Raw genomic sequence first — 23738 nt, 5'->3', positions numbered from 1 at the left:
TCGGATTGGTTTTGAAGCAAGCTGTTTTATAGCATTAGTAAAAATTAAATAAACTTATTTTTCAGTATTACGATTTATAAATTAATTTCACTGCATTTTATATCGAGCTACCCTAATTGTTTTATTATTTCTTATTGCAAAGTTGGACATATTGTATGTAGTTAAATAACTAATGCAATCACGAATACAGAACACCTTACTATAAGCAAAAAACCCCGAGTTCATAAAATATACCAAATCCAGATTATGTTGGCAACACTTGCGGGAGTTTATATCTCGACTGATGTAGATTTATGGTTGTACGTGTAAGAGCGAGAACCTTGCCAAGGCTCTTGTGTTACAAGTATCAATCATTTTAGTCATAACTTTGGAAAATGAATGAAGTCAGAAATGTTTTTTCTATGGGACTATTTTTATGCTGGAAAGAGTCGTGACGCACTTGAGCAACAAATCGTAATTTGAAATATTTTATTACTCGGACGATTTTATGTTAACGTCGTTTTCTCATAGAGTCGCCATAGAATTCCTCTAGGTTACCACCTATACAAACTAAAATATACCTAGTGAAATATACCGTCCACCGTTTGTCCTTAATTTTAACACCACTCAGGGTTTATAACTAGACATAAATTTTAACAGCCAACGCGTTATAAATATAGCTACAATGGCTTATAGCCTTTCTTCAAACAGTTAAGTGGCTCTTGTGCATTTGAAAATAAAATTACACTCTGCTATGTTTTGTTTTTGCAAATGTTTTCAAGGATAGTTTTCATCTACATGTAATCCTGAAACATTCATAAAGAAATAAAAACAATATTCTTCAAAGAGCATATAACAAATCAGGTAATATACTTGAATAAAGTTACATATAGTTTTCTGTTTGCTTGACCTAATAATTATCAAATCAGAACAAATAATTGCTGGTAGAAAGTACACGTTTTGGAACAAGTTGCATTTGAGTAATTGCAAAATGAAACTACTATGATACTATGACAAAGCTCGATTTATAGTTGAAAAACACAAGTACATTACGATGTTCTCAAACTTGTACGATTCTACCTAAACCGCCTGTTTTTGCTCTCATCAGACTCCTAATGATAATATGTTTCCAGATGCTGCAAGGAATGAATCCAGATGAAACCTCGTTCGCTTTCTTTCTCTTTCTTAGGAAATGTCTCATTTGCTTATAATGTGTTTAGTGTAAAAATGAGTTTGAGGTTCTTCTCATTCTTCTCATAGGATTTTCTCAAAATATTTATTTACGTACAAGCAATTTAGTGGGGGGGGGATTAAAACGATATTAAAATTTATTAGACTATTTTATTAGTTGACCTTTTATTTTAAAGCAACAACATGATTCTATAAAATAATTGGAAAAAATATTAATATTTTTAGGAATCTAATGTAAAATAGATTTTTCAAATGAGTGTTCTTTTTTTTATACTTATACATTAGAACAAGGAAATGAAACAACGGAGGTACATTTAGAAGAAAGTGGAACAATTTAAATCAATTAATTATTTAAGATGGGTACTCCACTATGTGCGTATTTAAACCCAAATATGAGTGAAGGATGAGTGGCGCGATCTTGTAGTCTTGTTAGTGACTAAGGCCGATATATTCCTTAGACACAGCTGTTAATTTATAGCCCATACAGCTAATGATAACTAAGGGACCTACAGTTTATAGTGAAATCCAAAAACTGCATAATAATTATTTTTGTTTCTGAGATTAATTATTTTTTAAAGTTTACTTCGCTCGAATTGGAGATATTTTATGTTTGAAATGATTAAAACTTTCACTCCTAATTTATCATTTTTATCATTTCATCATTTCACGTTGTGGTTCAAGAGACTTATTACTCTATTCTGAGATTTCCCTACAAAAATCATCCCTTCCAAGTTAATCTTAATGATATAACATAGTAGTGATATTTTTAAAATAACTCATAAAGCTATAAATGGAAGAAGTTATTCATAAGGGTCTCTTCGTAAAAAAAATTGCATTTTTACTTTCACCCCTTATTCATAGGATAAAGTATTGTTTGCTTCAGATTTATCACGTTTTAGTCGTGGGTGTGCTATCAGTTTTTGTCCCCCTGATAACCTGAACCCGAAAAGTTAAATTCAAAGTGATGTGAGAGTTTGTGTGAGTCCGAATTTCTTATTCGGAACCATAAGAAATTCAGGCTATCAGAGCTATTAGAATTTACATCAGGGTTGAAGGAATCGGAGCAATGAAACCGCACGATACTATATACATGTTAAGATCTCAAGAGATGGTGATTTAAACCACATGTTTTTGTTCTCATCGTTTCTCCTAATGATGATATGTTTGTAGATGTTCTGTCATTTGTTTATCATGTGTATCCTCTACGGAAGAAGTAAAATCGAGGGTCATTTCACAGATTTGTTTCCCACGTTTAACTTATTCTATTTACTGGATGCTAGAAGAAAACAGTATTGTTGTTTTACATGGTTCAACCTATTCGAATTTAATCCCCAACAATAACAAAATTTTCGCACTCAAGGACTGTAGGGATCGGAGCAATTCAAAAAATAAAACAGTATGGTTCAACGGCAGCAGAAATATCCCTCAAGCTCCTAGGTCAACTTACTAAAATAATTTCTTCTAAAATTTCCATAGATACTAATGTTGTCACATTAATAAAAAAAAAAACAAAAAAAAACAAATATAAAACAACTCTGCGTACAAAATTATTTTAATAAACTGAAATGATTTTCTGAGATGTTAAGAATTTAAACAATACCTACATAGTAAAATTTTGTTAATACGTGTCATCATAATAAAGTTACAAATAAGTACATAAAAATACAAGTAAAAGCCATTTATTTAAAGAGTTTTCTCTTTTAAACTTTCGGTATTATACCACCCTGAGTTTGATATATGAATGTTCATGTAATGCTTAGAACGTTGCGTTACCAAATAACAGCAATTGCATTATATAACACATCAGTCAACTTCATAACCTTTAGAATGTTTTCCCTTTTATGTAACTTGGATTTATTTTTAGAATTTCCAGTCATTGATATTTTTAGCTTAGTATTTTTGGAAGAGGTATTTTTACTACTCTATATTAGTAAAAATGTTTTTCTTGTTGCCAACTATCAGTGGCGACATATTAAATAGGTACAATAATGAATGAACAGAAAAGAAAGTTCATACTTAACCGTATAAAAAAATGCATGGGTACCAATTGTGAAAAAAAATATGTTGTTACCAGGGGCTGAGGATGGGATTTGATAAAAACCCGAAATATACTACTTTTTTAGTAATTTGTATTATTTAATGATGAATGACCGTCAAAAAGAATTATAATGATAATTCCATCACGACTAAGACATAACGGAATGAAAAAAACATACTATCGTCGAAATAAAAGCTCACAAAACATGTACTTTTAATTTCAAACAATACCAAGCACATTTTATGTTATTACACTTCTCATCATTTTGTGCAATGCCCTTCCACAGGTTTCCATAGGTTCTCATTACATATTACATTTTTTTTACAGCACGATAATACTACAAAATATGTAGTGGTAATTGTTAGTGTAAATTCTCCAATCCAGTAAAAAACAGACGTATTTGAAAAATTATAGAATTTAATTGCAACTGAACTAATAAAATCAAAGAGTATTTTATTACCAAGGGAGTATAAATGTAGTTTCTTACAAAATAACCATCAGATAAAAATTATTACAATAACAATGTGCAAATATAATGGGAAATTTAATTCACACATCTACCTCAACTTTTTCATGTTTACTGTTTTCCCTGACTAAAAATTCTCAATAGACTTTAATCTTTGCTTTTAAAATCGGACAGTATTTCATAACCAAGACAATATAATTTTATCTTTAAATAAACAACAATGATTGGAGTTTGTTACACTAAATGTGTGCAAAAATACATATAGTGTGCAATTTAATTCTAATTCAGACATCTACCTTAACCTTTTCATGTTTAATGTTTTCCCTGACGAAAAACGCTCAAGAGACAATATCCTCTGGAAAACCTCTCACAAAAATGGTCTTCATTCTTTCTCGTTGCCCGCTCTTCATTACAGTGGCCCTAGGGATCCTCAACTTAACTACCAACATTACACAGACTTATTTCCCTTTCTCAAAACATTCTCCCTACGCCCAAACATACTGGGACTGGTTGTTTTATGTTGAGAACTTATCTTTTTAACGAAACTAGGATTTTACAAGCTGTTCTGGGAACGCCTTTCAAAAGATATTCGATTTTGTCAAAGAGACAATATCATCTGTATGGAGAAAATGTAGCAAATGTATACTTATAATTTTTACTATTTTTTTTTAAATTATATTCAACCAAGCATCGTTGACCAGTACCACTGTAGACAATTACAATACATATTATTAATCGGTATGCGAAACACAGTACAGTGGAAGACAAAATTAAAAACTGAGCACCTAACACTACAATCAGAGAAATATCAAATGTGGCATAGAGTTACTAAACTAGTAGTGAGCAGAAATAAGTTATTAACGGTATTTATAAAATAATAAACAAACACTCATTTGGGCCGTATATTAGCAGTAAATTTGTTTTGATACAGCTCAGTTATAATGAAAGATGATTAATTTATATGATATACATAAATACAGCAAAATATGATAAATAAAGAAAAGATTATCGGTTCAATAATTTACTCATAAATATAATTAGTAGCCCAATAATTCATCAAGAAGAGAACCAAGTGTCCAGACAAGTAGTTAGCCTAACGCTAATACAAGGAAAAGTACCATGAAGCTACGGGGGAGAAGTATATTGAAGTTGTATTTTCTGTTTAAAATTTCATACTTCACACAACAGCGGCCGAAAACCTTAGATTAAGTAATCGTAATTGAGAATTTTAACTCACAAAAATACAAAGATGTAATGTAATCAGACTATGTCAAATTCAATACTTACAATTCTATAAGCCGACAGCATTATCGTTGTAGATAAATTTAATTTGTTAAATGTGAACAGTAGAGAATATATAATAAGTCACAATACAAAATGTAACATTTTAAAGTTTATTCTAAGCTTAAGTAGAGGGATGAACAGTAACGGAAATTAGTGGGTTTCAGAAGAGATTTTGTTGCTAGTCCGACAATAAGACTGGAAACGGAAGAAGTATTTCCGGAATACCGTTTTTTTAGTTTTTTTTGTTCCCACCTTTTGAACCATATCATGTCGTCCTGTCTACATCTATGAAACCTTTACCCTTACGCAATGTAAAATATCCGTAGTAATTCAGTGTTCAAAACTGTCAATGTAAATTTAACTTTGAAATTTTTAAATTTTACTTTACCTTGATTATTATCAATATAAAATGTTGATTGTAATTTTTTTCTAACTCTGCATGTAAGAAAAAAACAAGCATGTAATGTAGATGTTTTCCTGATTGGCTTGGCTTTGTTTGACTTGCATTGTGTTCAGTGTTGCAGATGCTGTTTACTTTCAACTGCTTCGTTCTTATATGCTAGCATGTTCGTTTTATTATTATTCGTTTAAGTGACTTTGTGCATAATTTTTAATGCTATTACTTAGCCTTGGCTGCATTAAATGGCCGAATACATTATTCGATTTTGATTAATTACTTTAGCTTTGTAAAAAAAGTATCAAAGATTAAAACTAACATAGAATTTAGTTAAAAATAAATAAAAATATGCAACGAAAAATAAGAACGTGTATAAATTAATTATACCAGTAAAGCGTAGCGAGATATGCAAATTCAGATTTTACATGCAAAAATAAGTCGAAAATGTAGAATAACTTTTTTTAATTTCGGCTTAGTTTAGCCGTAATCCGCCATTTTTTTTATAACTAATAATATCAAAAAAAAAACTCTTGAAGATATTTTGATAAAACTTGGTACCTATAAACTTTAAGTCTGCTGGTATGAAAAATACCTTTGATCAGGCTCATCAAATTTCGAAATAGCGGCCATTTAAAATTTGTAAAGTAAAATTCCACGAAATACAACGTTTCATAAAAATGAGTTATTAATTATAAAAATAATACAAAATGGCGGATTACGACTAAATCAAGCCGAAATAAAAAAAAGTTATTCTACATTTTCGACTTATTTTTGCATGTTAAATCTGAATCTGCATAGCCCGCTACGCTTTACTGAAACACCCTGTAGCTATAGGTTGATTCTATAGCAAACTTTTTTTTTTTAGAAAAATCTTTAAAAAATTTCTCAAGGACTCAACATTCCTACATTTACAAGCAATACACCTTGCGTTGCATTATTGATGTGAACGATTTCTTACTGGTAACACAACATATATTGAACAAACAACAAAGTTTCGAGCGAGAACCAAAGCAAAGGTTGGTACAAAGGTGCCTTCTCACATCACACCCGGGGTTAGGTCCTAATTAACACATCCACCGGACGACCGCTTTGTTTTTACACGCTCCCACTTGCAAACAATCTCATTTAAAGGACCGCTAACGAACCTTGGCAAAAAGTAACAACCGACGTTCAAATGTTTAATTTGTAAATTTAATTTTTAACTTTGTCAACCTGACTCTTCTAGTCTAAGAGAAACGACAAAAAAGAGGCTGGGGTTTCAAGTTTTTATCGAAAAAATGTAAAGGTTAAACTAGCTAAAACAATTACACATTCATTTATTTGATCAATTTTAGGTTGTAAGAAACATATGATTTGATCTTAAGCTCTAATGGTGATTTAGCTCAATTTAAACTTTAGAAAAGGACTCAAGAAGCAGGAAGAGGATGAAAATTAATAAAAGAAGAGAAGCAGAATTTAATATAACTGAGAACGTAAAAAAACAACTTGCGTCAAAACATAAACAAGAAGAAAAATCCATCACTGTATTTGCTGTGTATTATTATGGTATCACATTATTTAAGTTTTTTGTTAACTTTATATTTATCAATAACATTTACATAGTGAGTTACAGCTAATAATATTAACTTTTATTATTTTACTGTTGAATTATCAACTCAAACATCACGACGCAAATTAAAACAAACACGCTACATTCCAGTAAACATCAGCTGTTTCATTACGTACGTGGGATATGTAAACGTTTACTTGTCAGACCACTGCAATGTCACAGTTACACTAGAATTCTCCAGTGACGTGATGACTAACTACTCTCAGTTACAGTCCCTGTACAGTCGTTGTCCAACACATGGTCTTTTGCGTTGTTATTTATGACGAGAACCTTTACCATATGTTATTGTTGTAAAGGAATACGGTGGGGTAAAAAATTGTGCATGTTATGTCAGATTTGGAATATATGACATAAACGAATTATCCTACGAATAAACTACTGATTGAAAATATTGAAATTACGTCGATTGTGTATCCATACCATTATTATATATTTTTTTTAAGCCAACATAAAATAAGTATAATAGTATTAAGTATTTATTTCACTGATAAACTAAAGTTTGCTAACAATTGCCTCAGTACTTCGGGGATTAAGTTTTGGTTACGAATCTTTTGCTTACTTTTTCCTTGTTATTTTGTTCAACCAACATAGCTACTGGGCAACCCATAAGGCAAATATTAATTTTGTAAATGTTAAAATGAGTTTTGTAGCGACATACAAATTTTTCTTAGGTAGTGTTGTAGGCAATTACGTTTTTAAGACTAGAAGCCCCTAGTTCCAAAATTTAGTCAAAATCCTTCCGCTGGATTTCGATATATATTATATAGTGTAGACCGACATACAGACATAGCTCGTAGAGTATAGTATTATCAATTAAAGTAGCCTGTTTACCTATTTGAAATTACAAAACTACTTGGTGTTCGTGGGTCATCTTATTCACGTACATATTGTACTGCCTTATGCCTTATTATGTTACTGCCTAAAGGTATAAGCACAAAAATAAAGTGATAGTAGTACAATAGATTAATACTCTATCATAGTACATTAGAGTGATATTCTATCATACTACAATAGAGTAAAATTTATGTATTCAGAGGTGGCCTATGAGGAAATAGACATTACAGTACGATTTTACTGCCACATCTGTTTTCTGTCATTGTTTATAATGTGAGGTTATGCATGTTTATCCACCTAGTTTGTACTCTACCTGTGTTATCTGTTACTTTAGTTTGTATACATTTGAGTCAATGTATCCTAAGCTAACATGCATATCAATTAAGCAGTAGCTAAGTTAATAAAAAATGCATTAGTTGCGATACAAAATATGTTTAATAAGTGACTTTTTTCTTCTTTAAAATATCGATAAATGTAAGAATAAAAGATTGTATGTCTTCAGTTAGAAGTAGAAGAATGGTTAAGTATAATATATGTGTAGGATTAAAGGAAAAAATTAAATATTTTTTTATAGAATCAGTTTATAAAGGGGGGGGGGGTGTTGTAATTGATGGAGGAGGGAAGGGGGAACGAGAAAGAGGGAAGAGTGTCGCTTTCCCCCTTGGGGCTATAATTCTGTGTTTGTACACTTTCCTGAGTGCAGAGAAAATCCTTTGTTGTAGAATTTAACTAAATTATCTCTAAACAAAAATAATTGTACTGAAACACCTTTTAAGAAGTTTAGGAATAGTGTTATATCAGAAAGCTTTATGTATTCTACTAGTTTTGATATTTTATTTATTTTACTCAGATTGTTTTTTTTTATTATTGTATCATGGGGTTTTAAAATTAGCTTTTACATCCGTTATAAATAAAATTGCGTGGAAAGGAGATGATGTTATCCACGTATTCAGGAATGTTAAATGTGTTGGTTTATTTTTTGAAAGACATGAGTTTGTTTTGATAGTAGACGTCTTAAACTCCCAAAAGAAAACACAGCTTGAGTGATGTGAAACCACTCGGACAAAGAGACTGACAACCATAAAAATATTCCTCCTCCAGTCACAACATTACGTTCGCTACACACATCACATTTCATCTTGGCTATACAATTGTTGGTCAAAAGAAAAAAGACCTCTCATCAACATAACATTTATTATTCAACTCGTACTAGATAACTAAACTAAACATAGACTACCAGTAGAACAAAACAGACGAAGACTAAGATTGTAGATAAAGACTTCAAAAATATTTGTACTACTAGTATTATAGTCTAGTTTTTTGGTCCATATATTTTTACCTAATTTAAAATGACCCAAGGTTTTCAATGATGAAACAAAGAAATTTCAGCATCAGCATACGTCAGAGCTTATTTACTTTTCCCTTTGTCGATTCATCGTAGAGTAAATATTCTCAAGACATTTGGTTTATAAATTATTCCAGTCCTTTCAGAATCATCTGTCTTGTATTTGGTGTATTTATTTTTATATATTTGCTATCTCTTTTAAGTCTAAAAGAGTTTTGTCTGATAAGATTTGTGATATAAAGCTAAACATTATGTCTACATGGTCCAATTGTAGAGATTTTTATGTCGAAGTGTATATGCGTCTTGTGTGAATATATTAGGTAAAGAAAAAAACAGTACAAGAATCAACTATATACATAAATTTATGTATATAAATGGTGAACAAGGAGATCTCAGTGTTGGTGCGTTCACACTCCCCGGGTATCAGTGGAGAGTTGAAAAAAGAACTAGAGGACGCCAAGAAAGACGGCAGGGAGTTGCACCGAGACAAAAAGTCATCATATTTGTCTTGCTTTCACATTCTGACATTCTGAGCCACCGACTCACCACATAAGATTATATATATCAATGAAAAGTCTAAATTTTTACCACCATTCCCAACAAAACTTCCCTTAAATCACTCTTATTTCCCTTAAGTCTTACGTAGAATGCCAACTCTGCATCCACTCTCTTAAAAAAATAACACTATTCCGTAATTGCAATCATTGCGAAAACCAATCTAGTGATCCACCAAATTCTCCCTTTGTCTTACCAAATATTTAGTTCCTTTGTGATCTTGAGAATTGTAGCTACCCGACGAAAAACTGTTCACCTTTCCGAAACAAAAGGAAAGTATGCTCAGCACTCTTTTGAACAACTACATATGGTTTTGGGAGTGTCAATGTATTACAACTGAGTAAAATAAATCAACAATATTTATGTTTAAGATGTACATGTTAATTAATTGATTGTGTTTGTATCCCTTTAGGTGAAGCCAAGTTCACCTTCGCGAAATGAAAGAAAAATATACCCAGCACATTTTTTTTTAAATCTCCGAATTCGACAGAGAGCAGGGAAAATGGGAAAAACTCACGATATTTTCACAGCTAAAAATCCAAAACTAACAAGATTCAAACCCGGTTCACAACACAAATCCAACGCTGTTAACTAAATCACGGAAATTTCCAATACATTTCTATCCATATTTATTCGCCCAGTTGATACTCGTACGCAAATTATGTATTGACGATCTACTAATAATGTATCACCTCATCTCAACTTTAGAGACGTGTATACCCAGGTCTAGTTGTTGCTCATTACCTATACAAGGATCTTCACCTTGGGAGGGCCTCGCATTACATGGAGATTAATGTTTGCAACTTGCGCGCCGCGGAGATTATGATCTGTTACTCGTGTTACACCGTGGAAAATATGTTGACAAAACATAGATTGTTATCTTAATTGGATACAACATCTTAGTTGGATAACGATTTTTAAATAAATTTATCACATATAATGTTGAGCTATTTATATTGTTTGGAAATAAGCTTTTTGTGCGTTATTTAGTTATATGTCCATAGCTGAGTTTGTAACCTTATTTTACAGTTAGGTGAAGGTGTGCCACATTAAGATAAAAATTATGTTTTATTTTTTGGTATTGGATGTACTTTCATCAGAGGGACCGTATACAATATCTTGATCTATTGCGTAAATATTTCTGGATTTTTTTTTAGGAATTCCTTTAAATGAAAATAATGTTTATTGATTTTGTTAAACACCTGCAAGTGTCACATTGTAGCGCCTGAGAAAAAACAGGCCTTAGAAAATTATTTTGACTTTATTAATCGCACATTTGAACCATAATAATCATACAATCATATTCTTTTCCTTCGATTAAGGATACCAAGAAGCTTATCTTGTCGAAATAAAATAATTAATACTTATCTTGTCAACACTATGAAACTTATAAATGAACGATACCTAAAAGTGGCTCCTATGGTTTTTGGTTGAGGCAAAATCATTTTAATGTCTAAAAACTGTACAATTCAAAGGTCTGGTATAGGAGGAGAACAAAAATGGGACAAACCCCAAACCGAATGTCTTATTGTGGCCAAGCACGTTCTCAAATTTGTCTAACCCTAAAACGTATTTGGAGGTTAGAAACGTCAACCAGAATGCATCATCACATCAATAAGTACAAGACATTTTTGCTACGTAATAACTGAAAATATTTAACTAAACTGGAAGTAATAGTAGTTGAAAAGGGCAGAAAAAGTAACTTCTTTTTAACAGAATTTTTTTCATGTAGTTAAGTTCTGCCAGCAGACCAACAACTAAAACTTCAACAAGTAAAAAAAGCGAGCTTTCGACAACTGCTGTCTATCTATATGTTTAGACTATATACACCGATAATGCTACCAGAGTTCAGGAGCTTTTGGGCAGCTCTAACAGAAAAAAGGTCAAATGGGACCCACCCTCTCCTATACTCATATCAAGTGAGGGAAAATATGGTGTAGACAAAACAATAGATTGCAATCTTAATTACACAACATTCTGTTGGATCAAGCTGTTTTAATTAAGTTCTAGCATTGTCTTGCAGTATATGTTTATTTTTCCAATTTAGAATGCAAATAACAGATCCAATCAAATACGGCTGTTGGAAATGATCCTTCTATGCTCGTTGTTTATATTTCCATAACCAAGTTTATACAAATTTTATTTTACAAGTGAAGGAAAATATTGCTTGGTATAACATTACAGATTGTAATCTTAATTGGGTACATTCCGTTTGTTGGATCAAGGTTTTTAAATTAAATTCTTGTATTGTCTTGAGCTACATGTACTTATTTTTTATTTAATTTAAAATGAAAATTATGGATTCAATTAACTAAGCCGATGCAACGTTGTAGTCTTGTTCAGTTATATTTACCATTGTTCAAAAACTGGTGTTGTAATATTTTTTTCACAATCTTTAAGCTTCTGGACAAATACTATTCAAAATGAAAGCTTATCGTGAAGTAATCAGAGAATTCATTTGATTAGGGTTGTAAATAATTAACTTCATTTTTGTTTTTGATATTCTAAAGGAGTTTTGTAAAATAGCTCATTTTATAATAATTATTCCATAACTGTACACCTACTAGTTTACGTAAACTTTTAATTCTGTTACAGTATCGATGTCAAATATTACACTTACATACATAACAAGAAGCATTACCAATAACACTCTGAAACTACCAAAAGTAAATAAAGCTATTTTCGTCACTCTTTTCAATATCTAGGACCAAAATACTATAATTATCTACCACTTCAAATAAAGAATAGTTTGAATTGAAAGCAGTTTAGCAAAGCAATGATAATTTGAATTTTTTCTCAGCAGGACATAAATTACATCAATAACGATATATCCTGTTGTAATAACTTTCATTGTTTACAAATACCAGATGTCAGAGAAACACCATCAGATGCACAGTTCAAGCGAAATACAATGTATTATAACAGCTGCTAGACTATAAATTACAACGTCATGTTAGTGGATAGGTTAGTAAAAAACAAACTGGTTACACTACTGGATCAAGTAGCCAGTCATATTTCCCTACATGTATTGTAAACATGTGGTTTTTTGTGGGAAATTAACTTCATTTATACATATAATGCAATACGTACAAACTTTTAACAGTAAATTTGTTTGTTGTAATGTATGATAGTGTGTCTATTCTGTCAAATATTCCCAGTCCGACATCTAACGTAGAGATTGACAGTAGGTGACGTCATCAAATTACAAACAATCACAGAACAATCATTGAGTGATAACATGATTGCGTCGCTATTGGTCACCAACCGATCTATTTGTCGTACTTCGCTTGTACTGTAAAGGTTAATATTTCCTTACGAAGCTTCGATACGACTGAGTTGCCTAGAAAATGATTCCATGTTAATTATAAAATACCCCCGCCGCAGCAAACCAGCGGACTAAGCGAATTTCCATTTGCCTAATTGGATTTACACTAAAACGTCTCCTTAAAAATATCACATTTATTCCCTATTTAAATTACATTAGTTTAACGAGTACTTAGGTTTGCTGCAACAGGGAGGGTAAAAAAGGTGTTTACGCCACACTACATTATTTTGACGAACTTCCCACGCAAGGATTTAGTCCAGAAAACAGCTGTTTGCCGCCAGCTTATTCAAATGGGGTTTCATTGCGTACTACTGTGCTGCAATGAGTTTTGCCGGACACCAATCAGCTGATTATACTGTATTTAGGTGGCAGTGAGTGGTTATAAACAAAAACATAACCTCTTTTAGAGGTTATGACTAGTGATTTTTAGTCCTTTAGTTGGTGGAAATATATAAGGATTTGTACGGATTTAGTAGTATGGCGTAAACTATCGTACGTAACTCGTCCAAAATGTGTGTACCGGACTCGTATGGTAATCCCGTACTCGACTTCGTCTCGCACGGGAACGACCACACTCGTCCGGTAAACACTTATTTTCAGGACTAGTAACGTAATATACTATTTTTGTGTGAAATGTAATAGATTAGTATGAAATGAATGCGTTTGCCAAATTTGATCGAAACATGTTCATAAACCGATTTACTTATTCTCCATAATAATAACATGGGAATTTTAAATTTACAGATTGTTGGAATTTTTCTCCGTAACCATTAAGCGCATAATAACACTTCAATATACTAAATTGTTTGTTTTTTTAAGCTCTACAATATGGTTTGGAAAGAAATTGCTAAATTTTAAGTTTTTAGGGTCAAAAATGGGAAAAACCTATTTTTACCCCATAAAACCCCACATAAACCCCTGTTCCCATAGTCCGATCATGCTGGTTCGCGAACTCATTCAAGTTTATCCCGCCTTACACCTTCAAACCAAATTTTATCAAAATCGAACAAAAATTACTCAAGTTATCGTGCGGATGGACATATATATCTAATATATATACATATATATATATATAGATATATAAAAATTTGAACGAATGGTGTTTTTGGCCTCTGGGGACATCAAAATGAAAAAGTAAATCGGTCCCATAGATATATAAAAATTTGAACGAATGGTGTTTTTGGCCTCTGGGGACATCAAAATGAAAAAGTAAATCGGTCCCGGGCTTTAGGTCTTACCATGAGACCTACGGTAATAGCTACTTCCCTATAAGGAAATTCGCTAAAAAACTATTAGTACACTATTGGTTTTTATATTTTATGCTCGTAGCGAAACAAGTATTTTATTCCAGTATGATATTTTATTTTCATTGTTAGTCTCCAGAATTGTGAAACTAAAGAGTAATCGTGATCACGTGTCTTCACTCCAATTGAGAAAAGGAATTGTTTTAAACTGGAAGTATGTAGCCTTGATTATCCAAGTATTTATTTTAAATTTACCCTTAATAAAAACACTTTGGTGTAATCAGAATTTGACTTTTATTACGACGGCTCTTTATGTGAATAATTTTGAAAACCCTGAATTTTTCTTGATAATCAATATTATAAACATGTTGTAAATTATTATAGAATTAGTCGTAAATACATTAAATAATCTTGGAACACGTACTTTATATTGTTATATTCCTTTAAACCGACAAAATTCCCATATTTTTTATTTTGTCCCATTAAGTCTCCCTGCTGTGAACACTGAGAAAGGTACGAAACATCTTCGGTTATATTACCCATGTCTGAGCGAGATGGCGTGTTTCGTGTATTAGGCTTGGGCGTAACACGCTGGATGATTACGATACGAAAACTGTTATTATTTCACAACTAGTCTCCTGGTACTTTTTTATATACTTAACGCATTTCATTTCTATAAGTAATTGATTTAAATACTAGGCCTACAACATATTCTGTACTTTAAACCACAACATTTAGTTTAAAAACATCTGAATTTTTACCAGTGTATTAAAGAAAAAAATTCATTTCATGTTTTATTTGTTGAAAAATATATTTCAATTCACGATTAAAAGTACTAACTAACATTTTGAGATTATCCCACAAATAAGCATTAAATGTAAGTTGTTAGGTAAGTTAAATGATTATATAAATGGCTAAATATTACATAAAAAAATAAAAACAGCCTTGATTGAAAAAATATATTTTGAATCACTAGTACTTCTAGTTTTCACCTAATATTTTTATAGCTTTTGTTGTTTGTTTGGTTCACATAGTTTTTTTAATACAAAAAAACATATCCGTTTTATGACAATTATATAATTTTACCTAAGTATACTTTATATACTAATAAATGAATTACAGTTGAAATTTTACCCCATTTGTATACCATAAAGGTAGTGATAATACAATGGAGAACGTATAGTATTTAGAAACAATTTATTTTAGTAAACGAGGGGAATAAAAAAGTTAATTGTGTTCCTATGAAAACGCGGATCGAAATAAATTCAGATGTCTAAATAAAACCTGCAAATATTTTTAAAAGAAAAAAAATTTAAATTAAGTTAAAATGTCATTTCATAAAATTTTCGTAATAAATTACAAGTGACGAAATCATGGGCTGGACTAAAACAGTTATACATTGGTACAAATTTTTTTATCATTAAATAGCGTTAACTTAATAAAATTAAGTGTGTTGAAGTTGTGATGCAAATATTGTTGATTTTTGTGTGTCTTTCTATCCATAAAAAAATCAACACATGTATTCTCATACAGGGTATAGTTCTCCTTTTTTTAGTAAAAGAAGTGAAAATGTAACAATATCTGTTTGCAATATAGAGAAATATTTTGAATCAGTGCTTAGTACAAATCAAAAAATTGTTTAGACACAATTAACAACAAAAAACTTATTATCGATATACAAGTTTACAAACATTTGTCCACTTACATTCCTAGTAATCAAATAAAGTACGAAACTAATACAACTGTATATTTCAAAATTGTCCCCTAAAGGACTTGTTAATAGAATGGTAATGGTGAAGTAGTAATGTAAACATTGTTTCTAGCTGCCTTCTCAATATCACAACAAGATGCATTTTTATTCAAAATACTAATGGTACTTATTTCTGTTTGAGAAAGAAATGAAAAGGTAAAGGTGTCGACATTTTCTAGCTAAGATATCTCTAATTTTATTGTTGCAACATTTTAACATAAAATATGGAAATGGATTGCTGAATGTTTAATGAACTGTGGAAAGATACTCTCTGTGGGAATTTCAGCTTCTGCTCATTAACTCTTTTTTTTATTTTTACAACTAAGAACCCTGAGACAAAACTATATGAATAATTTTTAGAACGATTTCTCCTGAGACAATTGTTAGTTTAAAATATAAAAATTCAAATAATTGATTTAAGCCTAAATTACATTATAACTTTAAAGGGTGGGTACAACACAAATTGTTCAGGTAAATACAACACCTTATTGTATTATAAGTAACCAAAATCCTTTAGAACGGGTTACTAAGGAGTTATAACATGGGTTATTGGAACAGATCGGTATGAATCACAAACATTGACAAATTAAGTCAACCATGTAAACAAACAATCGTAACATTTGCTTTGGACGTTTATTGGCAGTTTTATTTGTTTATAAATAGAAACAGGTTTACATTAGGCCCAGTGACGTCATTTTTTATCTTTATGATCCATACAGATGTCTGTTCTAGTTTAAAAATGATTATAACTTTTCATAATTTCTGTTAGTACTCATACTCACTTAATTTATTCAAGGCGCATATTGTGAAGCAAGTGAAATCCAAATTATATATAACGCATATAAAATCACAGTATGCTTCTTGGTGTATGATATAAATATTATTTAAAAGTAAATTTTCCCCTTGTACTTTTTTAAATTTTGTACAAGACAAACTAACATATGTACTAAGTTTTTCTAACAGTCATCTGTAGTAAGCAAATGAAGAAGCTACAGATTTATTAGTATTTTGTATAATTCAGGTGATTTTCAGTATTAGGCCAACATTTGTTGTGCATGTGCTGGACCTAAGCTACAGATTTCTTTAAATGTTTAAATGACTGATCAAATTTTTGGCAAGACTTGTTGATGAACAGGTGCTTGCTTCCTGACATTGTTTGATATATACTTATATATACTTATTGTTCTCATATTTGAAGTTTGAACAGATTGTAAAATAAATTCTGATAAAAAAAAAATTTATTTCCTGAGATTCTGTCTGTTTTCGAAATAACCCGCCTGTAAATCATTCATAATTTAAAAACCATTACCCTTAAAACATTATTAGTTTCGCCATGCATTCTTCTTACAAAGAAACATCATTACTGTAACAACAATACATCAGTTTCGAAACCATTATAAGCTTTGTTACCCTACGATAGATATAAATTGCATTTTAATCTTTAATACCTTTACCATAGGGACTTTTAAACTATTATTACCATATAGAATGATTTTATTTGTATTATTTTTCTTCTTTTCTATTATCACATTCAGACATTTATTTGGCTTTAGCCTGACACGAACCATAAACCAAGCGTCAAGACGAATACAAATTTTACAACATTTATATTTTACAGTAGAATAGGAAGTCTTGTATCTAAGGCATACAAAGTAGGCAATATGGTATAGTAATGTAGAGAATAATGGTCTTATAATAACTTTATCTAGTCTCCAGTAAGTAATACAAACTATAACTGCATTATCAAATAGAGTACTCTATGTGCTGCTTTTAGACTAAGAGCTCTCTAATATTTGTGTATATGATAATCCTTGTACCTTGAGACATAAAACAGTATTTATATGTATAAAATACTCCAAACTAAGTACAATGGCTTGCTTAAAAGTATAATGCTGGATTTTTATTCACTGCTGTTTTAATCTTGTGTTTTACTTAGTTTTGTTTTAGTTAGTAATTTGACGTTAACATAAAAATACAATGAACCAGTCATTTTATCTTAGAACGAAAACTATAATACAACTACCTTATTTTAATCATACTACAGATATACAATGCTCTTTAAAATATCATTTAATTTTCTTTCCACTCGTTAATTGTGACAAGCTAAGGAGTTAACTTAGTTGCCATTAGCTGTATGGGCTATTAATTAACAGCTGTGTCTAAGGAACATGTCGGCCTTAGTCACTAACAAGACTACAAGATCGCGCCACTCATCCTACACTCATCCTTCACTCATATTTGGGTTAAAATACGCTCATAGTGGCGTCCCCATCTTAAATAATTGATAATTGATCATCTAACTTTTGGCTATCGACATTTATAGTTATAAAATGTAACTTAAATAAAAGCCAACTCAGTAGGAGGTTTATTAAACTGAGTTTTATTGGCTTAAAAACGGAAAATCGCTAATTCTATTTGACTGTAATTCTATTCGCATAGATATACTGTATACTTAAGTATACATAATCATTGATGTTACTCTTAAGCCGTTTAGTCAGTTGCTTAAAAGGTTAAAAAAATGCATCAAAATATTTTAAATTAATATAATCTTAAAATTATTTAAGATATATACGACACAGTAAATCGTGTGGAAACAGGAGGTCTTTTAAAAGTTCACTATCTTAAAATTTGCCCAAAACATGCTGCGCATGACATGACTAATACCAGATATTTTTGGTAGGTACATAAAGGTTAACGAGTTCAATGTATGGTGGTAGGACGGTACAGGATACGGCTCAAATGTAGGAATTATGAAAAAACTAAAAGCGGAATTCCGGTCATCCGTTTCCGGTCTTACTGTCGGACTACAAAATCTCTTCTCAAACCATCTCATTTCCGTTACTGTCTGCTCATCCTTCTGCTTAGGTTTAGAATATACTTTAAATAATACACTTTGTATAGAGATTTAGCATTGAACAAACATTAATTCAAGGTCAATTACACAATTATTATTGTTCGTAAGTTGATATGATGTAGATATTTTAAAATACAAATTATTAACGAGCATTTTTTACATTAAAAAACATGGAATAGGTAACGAAATTTTTGATCGACTAGAAGTTTAATAAATATCATATTTAACAATAGGACGACATGCTATGGTTTTGAATGTAGGCAAGGTATTAAGAGAAGCGTTCTGGAGCTAGTGTAACGGATAGCAAGACTTTTGTACTGGGAGTACCGAGTTCGAAACCCGCCAATACCCATTGATTTTAACTATGTGCTAATTCCATCATCTAAATAAAATATTATTCCTTACTACTAAGTTATTGACACAAAACATATTTCCATACTTCTGCATTGCAAACATCTACTAATCTTCATTGTCTGAAATAAATTAGCATGATAAACTTCTTTGCAGTTTCATAATATCTTTTTCGTGTTTTATAATGTATTGAGTAACAACTTTTACTTTTGGTCGAAATATTTCTTGCATTGTTTGACTAAAAGAGGGAATTTTCGGTTACTGAACAAGCTATGTAAATCATCGAGCTGTAAAAACAATGGGGATTTCATTCAAAGTTTTGACACCCGTTGAAAGACAACTGTCAAACTTGGTGAAATTTGTTACAATTTGGATTTGTTATTCCAACAGCTCAGTCAACCAATATAATATAGTATTTTTTTTTTTAAGAACTATTAGAACTAAAATAGCAATTGCTTAAAAAATTTAAAAAAATTTAAACAGGAATCGGTTAAAAACTGCACTATACGTTTCTGTAATCAAAATACAGGTGTGGTTGAAACATCAAGTAAGATAACCACTGATATAACAAGTATTTTAGAAAATTTAAATGTACTACCAAATGGTTAAGTTTTTAATTACAATATATTCCTAAATAATTTAGATTTTAGAACCGTAACTTGGAGATATTGAATTTGGTGATAGCATGAAAGATATTTCGAAAAGATAAACCAAACTTTGGAGTTTTTCGTTCAGAAAGATCAACAACGTGGATTGTATTGAAAGCGCTTAACTTTCATAAGTGTTTGTGAAAGTACCATCAACTGCTTCGGTACTAAAGAAACGTACACAAAATACATTAAGAAATAAAAGTGTGAAATAGTTATTTGTATCAAATAACTATAATATGACTAGGTTAAATTATCTTCGTATATTAAATAAAATTTATTTGCCTTGTATACTCGTATGGCTAAGTCATTTGTAACTGATTTTGGGCAAAAAAAAAATAAAATGTAAATGAGGTATTCAAATACATGTTGTACGGAAATGAGTAGCCAATAAGTCCGTAAGATCCGGACGGAACTTTAAGAAGTTAATGTAATTTGTTTCCCACAGTAACTAAAACACATATCAATTAATTTATTTACAATCAGTTGAAGATCGTATTGAAAATTGTGTAGAATTGTGAATTACATTTTGTATAATACAGTAGATTAAAAGATCCATATTCAATTTTGTTGTGTCCATTACCCAGAAACTAGTAGTTCAAACAATTTAGCTGAAATCATTAAGATAATTTCACTATAAGGTTTTGAATGTTTAAATAATTGATCATGCTGTACTTAGTATATTATGAATCACTAACTCGATAAGGAAAGAAATGGTTGGATGGATTGAGATCGTTTGTGATTTAAAAAAGGTTGAAAAAGAATTGAAATGTTTGAAACAACAAGGACTGAACTAATGCAATCGGTATACCATAACGTTTGTTCATCTACGATGTAGATTAAAACACAACACAAAGAACTGAATCAAGTTAAAAGCGGGGCAAAAGAAATGTATTTCAGTTGTAAATGTTATTCTTTTGACACAGATATGATCAATCATGCCACGTATGCGATTGAAATAAAAATCATTGGGATTAAAATATAATACAATTTGTTTTGAGAATTTCTTTGCCGTATATTCAAACTGTTCCAAGTGGTGTAGTAAAAGGTATTTTTGTCAATTGAATCATTTTTGAATACTCTTTCGTCCGCACTTTTTACTTCAAGTGCCATTGTACAAATAATTATAAGTAAGAATGGTTTAGGTCTTTAAACCAATAATTTAAAAAATAAATAATTGGCTTAACGTATTTAAGAAATAGTACAGAAAAAACAACTGTTAGTGTTTCTTTTGTTTTTAGATCGTAACCTTTTGACCTAAGCTTTTGAAATTATTTTTATATAAATGCGTCATATAACTTCAAATATTTTTACTTCACTATTCTCCAGCCCAACTACAGCACTAGTTTTACATCCCAAGAGTTCTAGTTCCAAAGAAAACTTACGATTGCTCTGCACACAACCATACAATTCGTAAAAACTCGTTAGAGCTTAAAAATATCGAGAAAAGTAGTCTTTCAAAATAAATCCCAACTGAAGAACTTAACTTAACACCTGTCTGAATTCTCTTTGAATTATTTGTAAGTGCACACTTAATTAATCCAACAGCTAGAATTCGTAAAAGATACAAATCAAGGCCTAAGAACCTGCTTGTAAAACGGAACGGACTGCTTAGTTTAATCAAAATGAAGGAACTAAAGAGTGTATGCGTTTGTTGCAGGAGATGAGATCATGGACAGTCGTCATCTGTTTGGTTGTGACTCAACTAGCCGAGCTCGGCTGTGGCAAGAGGTTCGACCCCGCCATGGTGGACCCTCTGATGCGACGGAGTTCCTTGGACAAGAACTTCATGAGGTTCGGCCGATCTAGTCCGTCCTATGAGGAGAAAGTGACGGACGACTCGCCAGGAGACGCCAAAGAGGACTTCCTGAGACCAATGAGAGGAAAAGACAACAACTTCATGCGTTTCGGGAGAGGAAAAGGTGACAACTTCATGAGATTCGGGAGAGGAAAACAAGACAGCTTCATGAGATTCGGCCGAGCGAGGAACGACAATTACATGCGATTCGGAAGAGCCAGGGACAACAACTTTATGAGATTCGGAAGAGCCAGGGATAATAACTTCATGCGATTTGGGAGAGGCAAAGAAGACAATTATATGAGGTTTGGACGTGGAAAATCAGACAATTTTATGAGATTCGGAAAAGGCGTCAACTACGGGAAACAAGATAGTTCCATGAGACTAGGGAGGGGGAAGCAAGACAGTTTCATGAGATTCGGAAGAGACTTTATTCTAGACAATCCTAAAGAGTTGGAAAGTAATGCGGATGAAGCTAGAGTTGTGCGAGGAAAACAAAACAATTTAATGAGATTTGGAAAGAAATTTGACGAAGACTCGAAAAACGATTTACTTGAAGTACCCGTGAACCCTAAACAAACAATCAGAATCGTTAGGGGGAAACAAGATAGTTTCATGCGTTTTGGAAAATCCGACAATGAAAACGTTCACGACGAGGAAGATTTTAAAGATGCAAACGAGAGTGTGAACAATCTGTTGACGTTGGAAGAACCGAAGGACGTAAAACCAAACTTTGATTTAGTAGGAGTTAACAGTCACACATTAAGCAATCCTTTTATCAGATTCGGGAGAAGCTCTCCAGACGAGAACGTACAAGAGTTGATTCCGCAAAGGCTGAAACGTTCTGTGAGCTACGAAGAAGAGCAAGAGGATCGAGCTGTTCCTTTCGTTTTACCGGATGACCTTGAGGAAGAATATGTATCTCCGATTCGTCAAGAGGATTACAACAGCAGGAAGAAACGTTCTTTGGTACATCACACTACAGAGTCTCCAGATTTAGACGATTCTGTTGTAGACTATATTTCTGCTAAACTTCGCCTCCGTTCCTCCGCACCTGAGTATGAATCTTCCCTCCTCTCTGCAGGACTTCCGAACGTCATCGTCGGTCCAGAGTTCTCCCTCCTGCCCAACCTCGACCCTTCGGCGTCCATGATGAAGAGGAGTCGCCCCGGAGACAAGAGCTTCTTACGCCTTGGGTAGAAACAGCTGACTTCTAAATTGTTACGAGACTGTTTGTATTTCCTCAAAGTATATTTTATTTTACCTGATTGCAGATTAAATATATGGCCGAGCATTTAAAAATACAGTTATTAAATTTAATATTTGTTACGCCTGTCTAGAATTTATTACCCTAAAAAGGTTTGTTGTTACAAAGTTTGTAGGTAACATTAAAATTAAACTAAATAAAAATTCTTCTTTGTTGAATATTTGCAGCATCATCTGCTTAACATTTTATGGTGGTGATAAAAAATATTACCAAAATAGATATCGATAACACAATCTAAAACGTTTAATTAAACAGACAATACTACAGATAATTTCAAAAAACTAGATTTAGGCCTTAACAGGCATCTTTGGAACCAGCATGGAAGCGCGTAGTAACAATAAGTGATGGTTTATCTTCTCACTGAATATCCACTTCAAAAAATGTTTAAACCTCTTAACACAAACTAGACACTAAAGCTATAAGACAAAATCATTCTGGAAATTAAAGCATTCTGGAGATTATCCCAAGCTTCTTTAGCAGTGTTAACATTCCTAACATAAGGATAACAAATAGGCAAAACATTTAAACAAATATTTGCAAGAGCCTTTTGATCCCAGTTTTTATCTTTTATTTCAGTATCAACAGATCCCAATATTTCCCAAAGTCCATCAATTATTAAGGCCATTTTCATAGAAAACTTCCAATTTCTATAATTTGAAACACGCTCTAGACGTTCAACATTACTATTTCCTCCCACTATAATATTTGTTATACTAGACAATCCTGTATTACTTGAGGTAGGTTTAATAGTAGTGTTTTCTTGTGTAGTTTTCATTTTAGGCCAACAACTTAAAAATTCAGTTC

The 23738-nt window shown here is 31.6% G+C and overlaps 1 protein-coding gene across 1 annotated transcript in view; it reads left to right on the top strand.

The window, feature by feature from the left end:
- Positions 1-22970, top strand: part of LOC129005997 (FMRFamide-related neuropeptides-like) — a 79739-nt gene extending 56769 nt beyond the window's left edge. The window contains exon 3 of the mRNA XM_054435080.1: positions 21530-22970. Within this exon, the coding sequence (XP_054291055.1) occupies positions 21533-22867 (1335 nt within the window). The 5' untranslated portion in view covers positions 21530-21532 and the 3' untranslated portion in view covers positions 22868-22970. The remainder of the gene's footprint in view (positions 1-21529) is intronic.
- Positions 22971-23738: the final 768 nt, after the last annotated feature.

This window comes from Macrosteles quadrilineatus, unplaced genomic scaffold (assembly GCF_028750875.1).
Source record: "Macrosteles quadrilineatus isolate MER2022 unplaced genomic scaffold, UCM_ALF_1.0 Scaffold_51__1_contigs__length_872494, whole genome shotgun sequence".
Lineage (NCBI taxonomy): Eukaryota > Metazoa > Arthropoda > Insecta > Hemiptera > Cicadellidae > Macrosteles > Macrosteles quadrilineatus.
The sequence above is the reverse complement of the archived record's forward strand: the minus strand, read 5'-3'. Positions and strand labels throughout refer to the sequence as shown.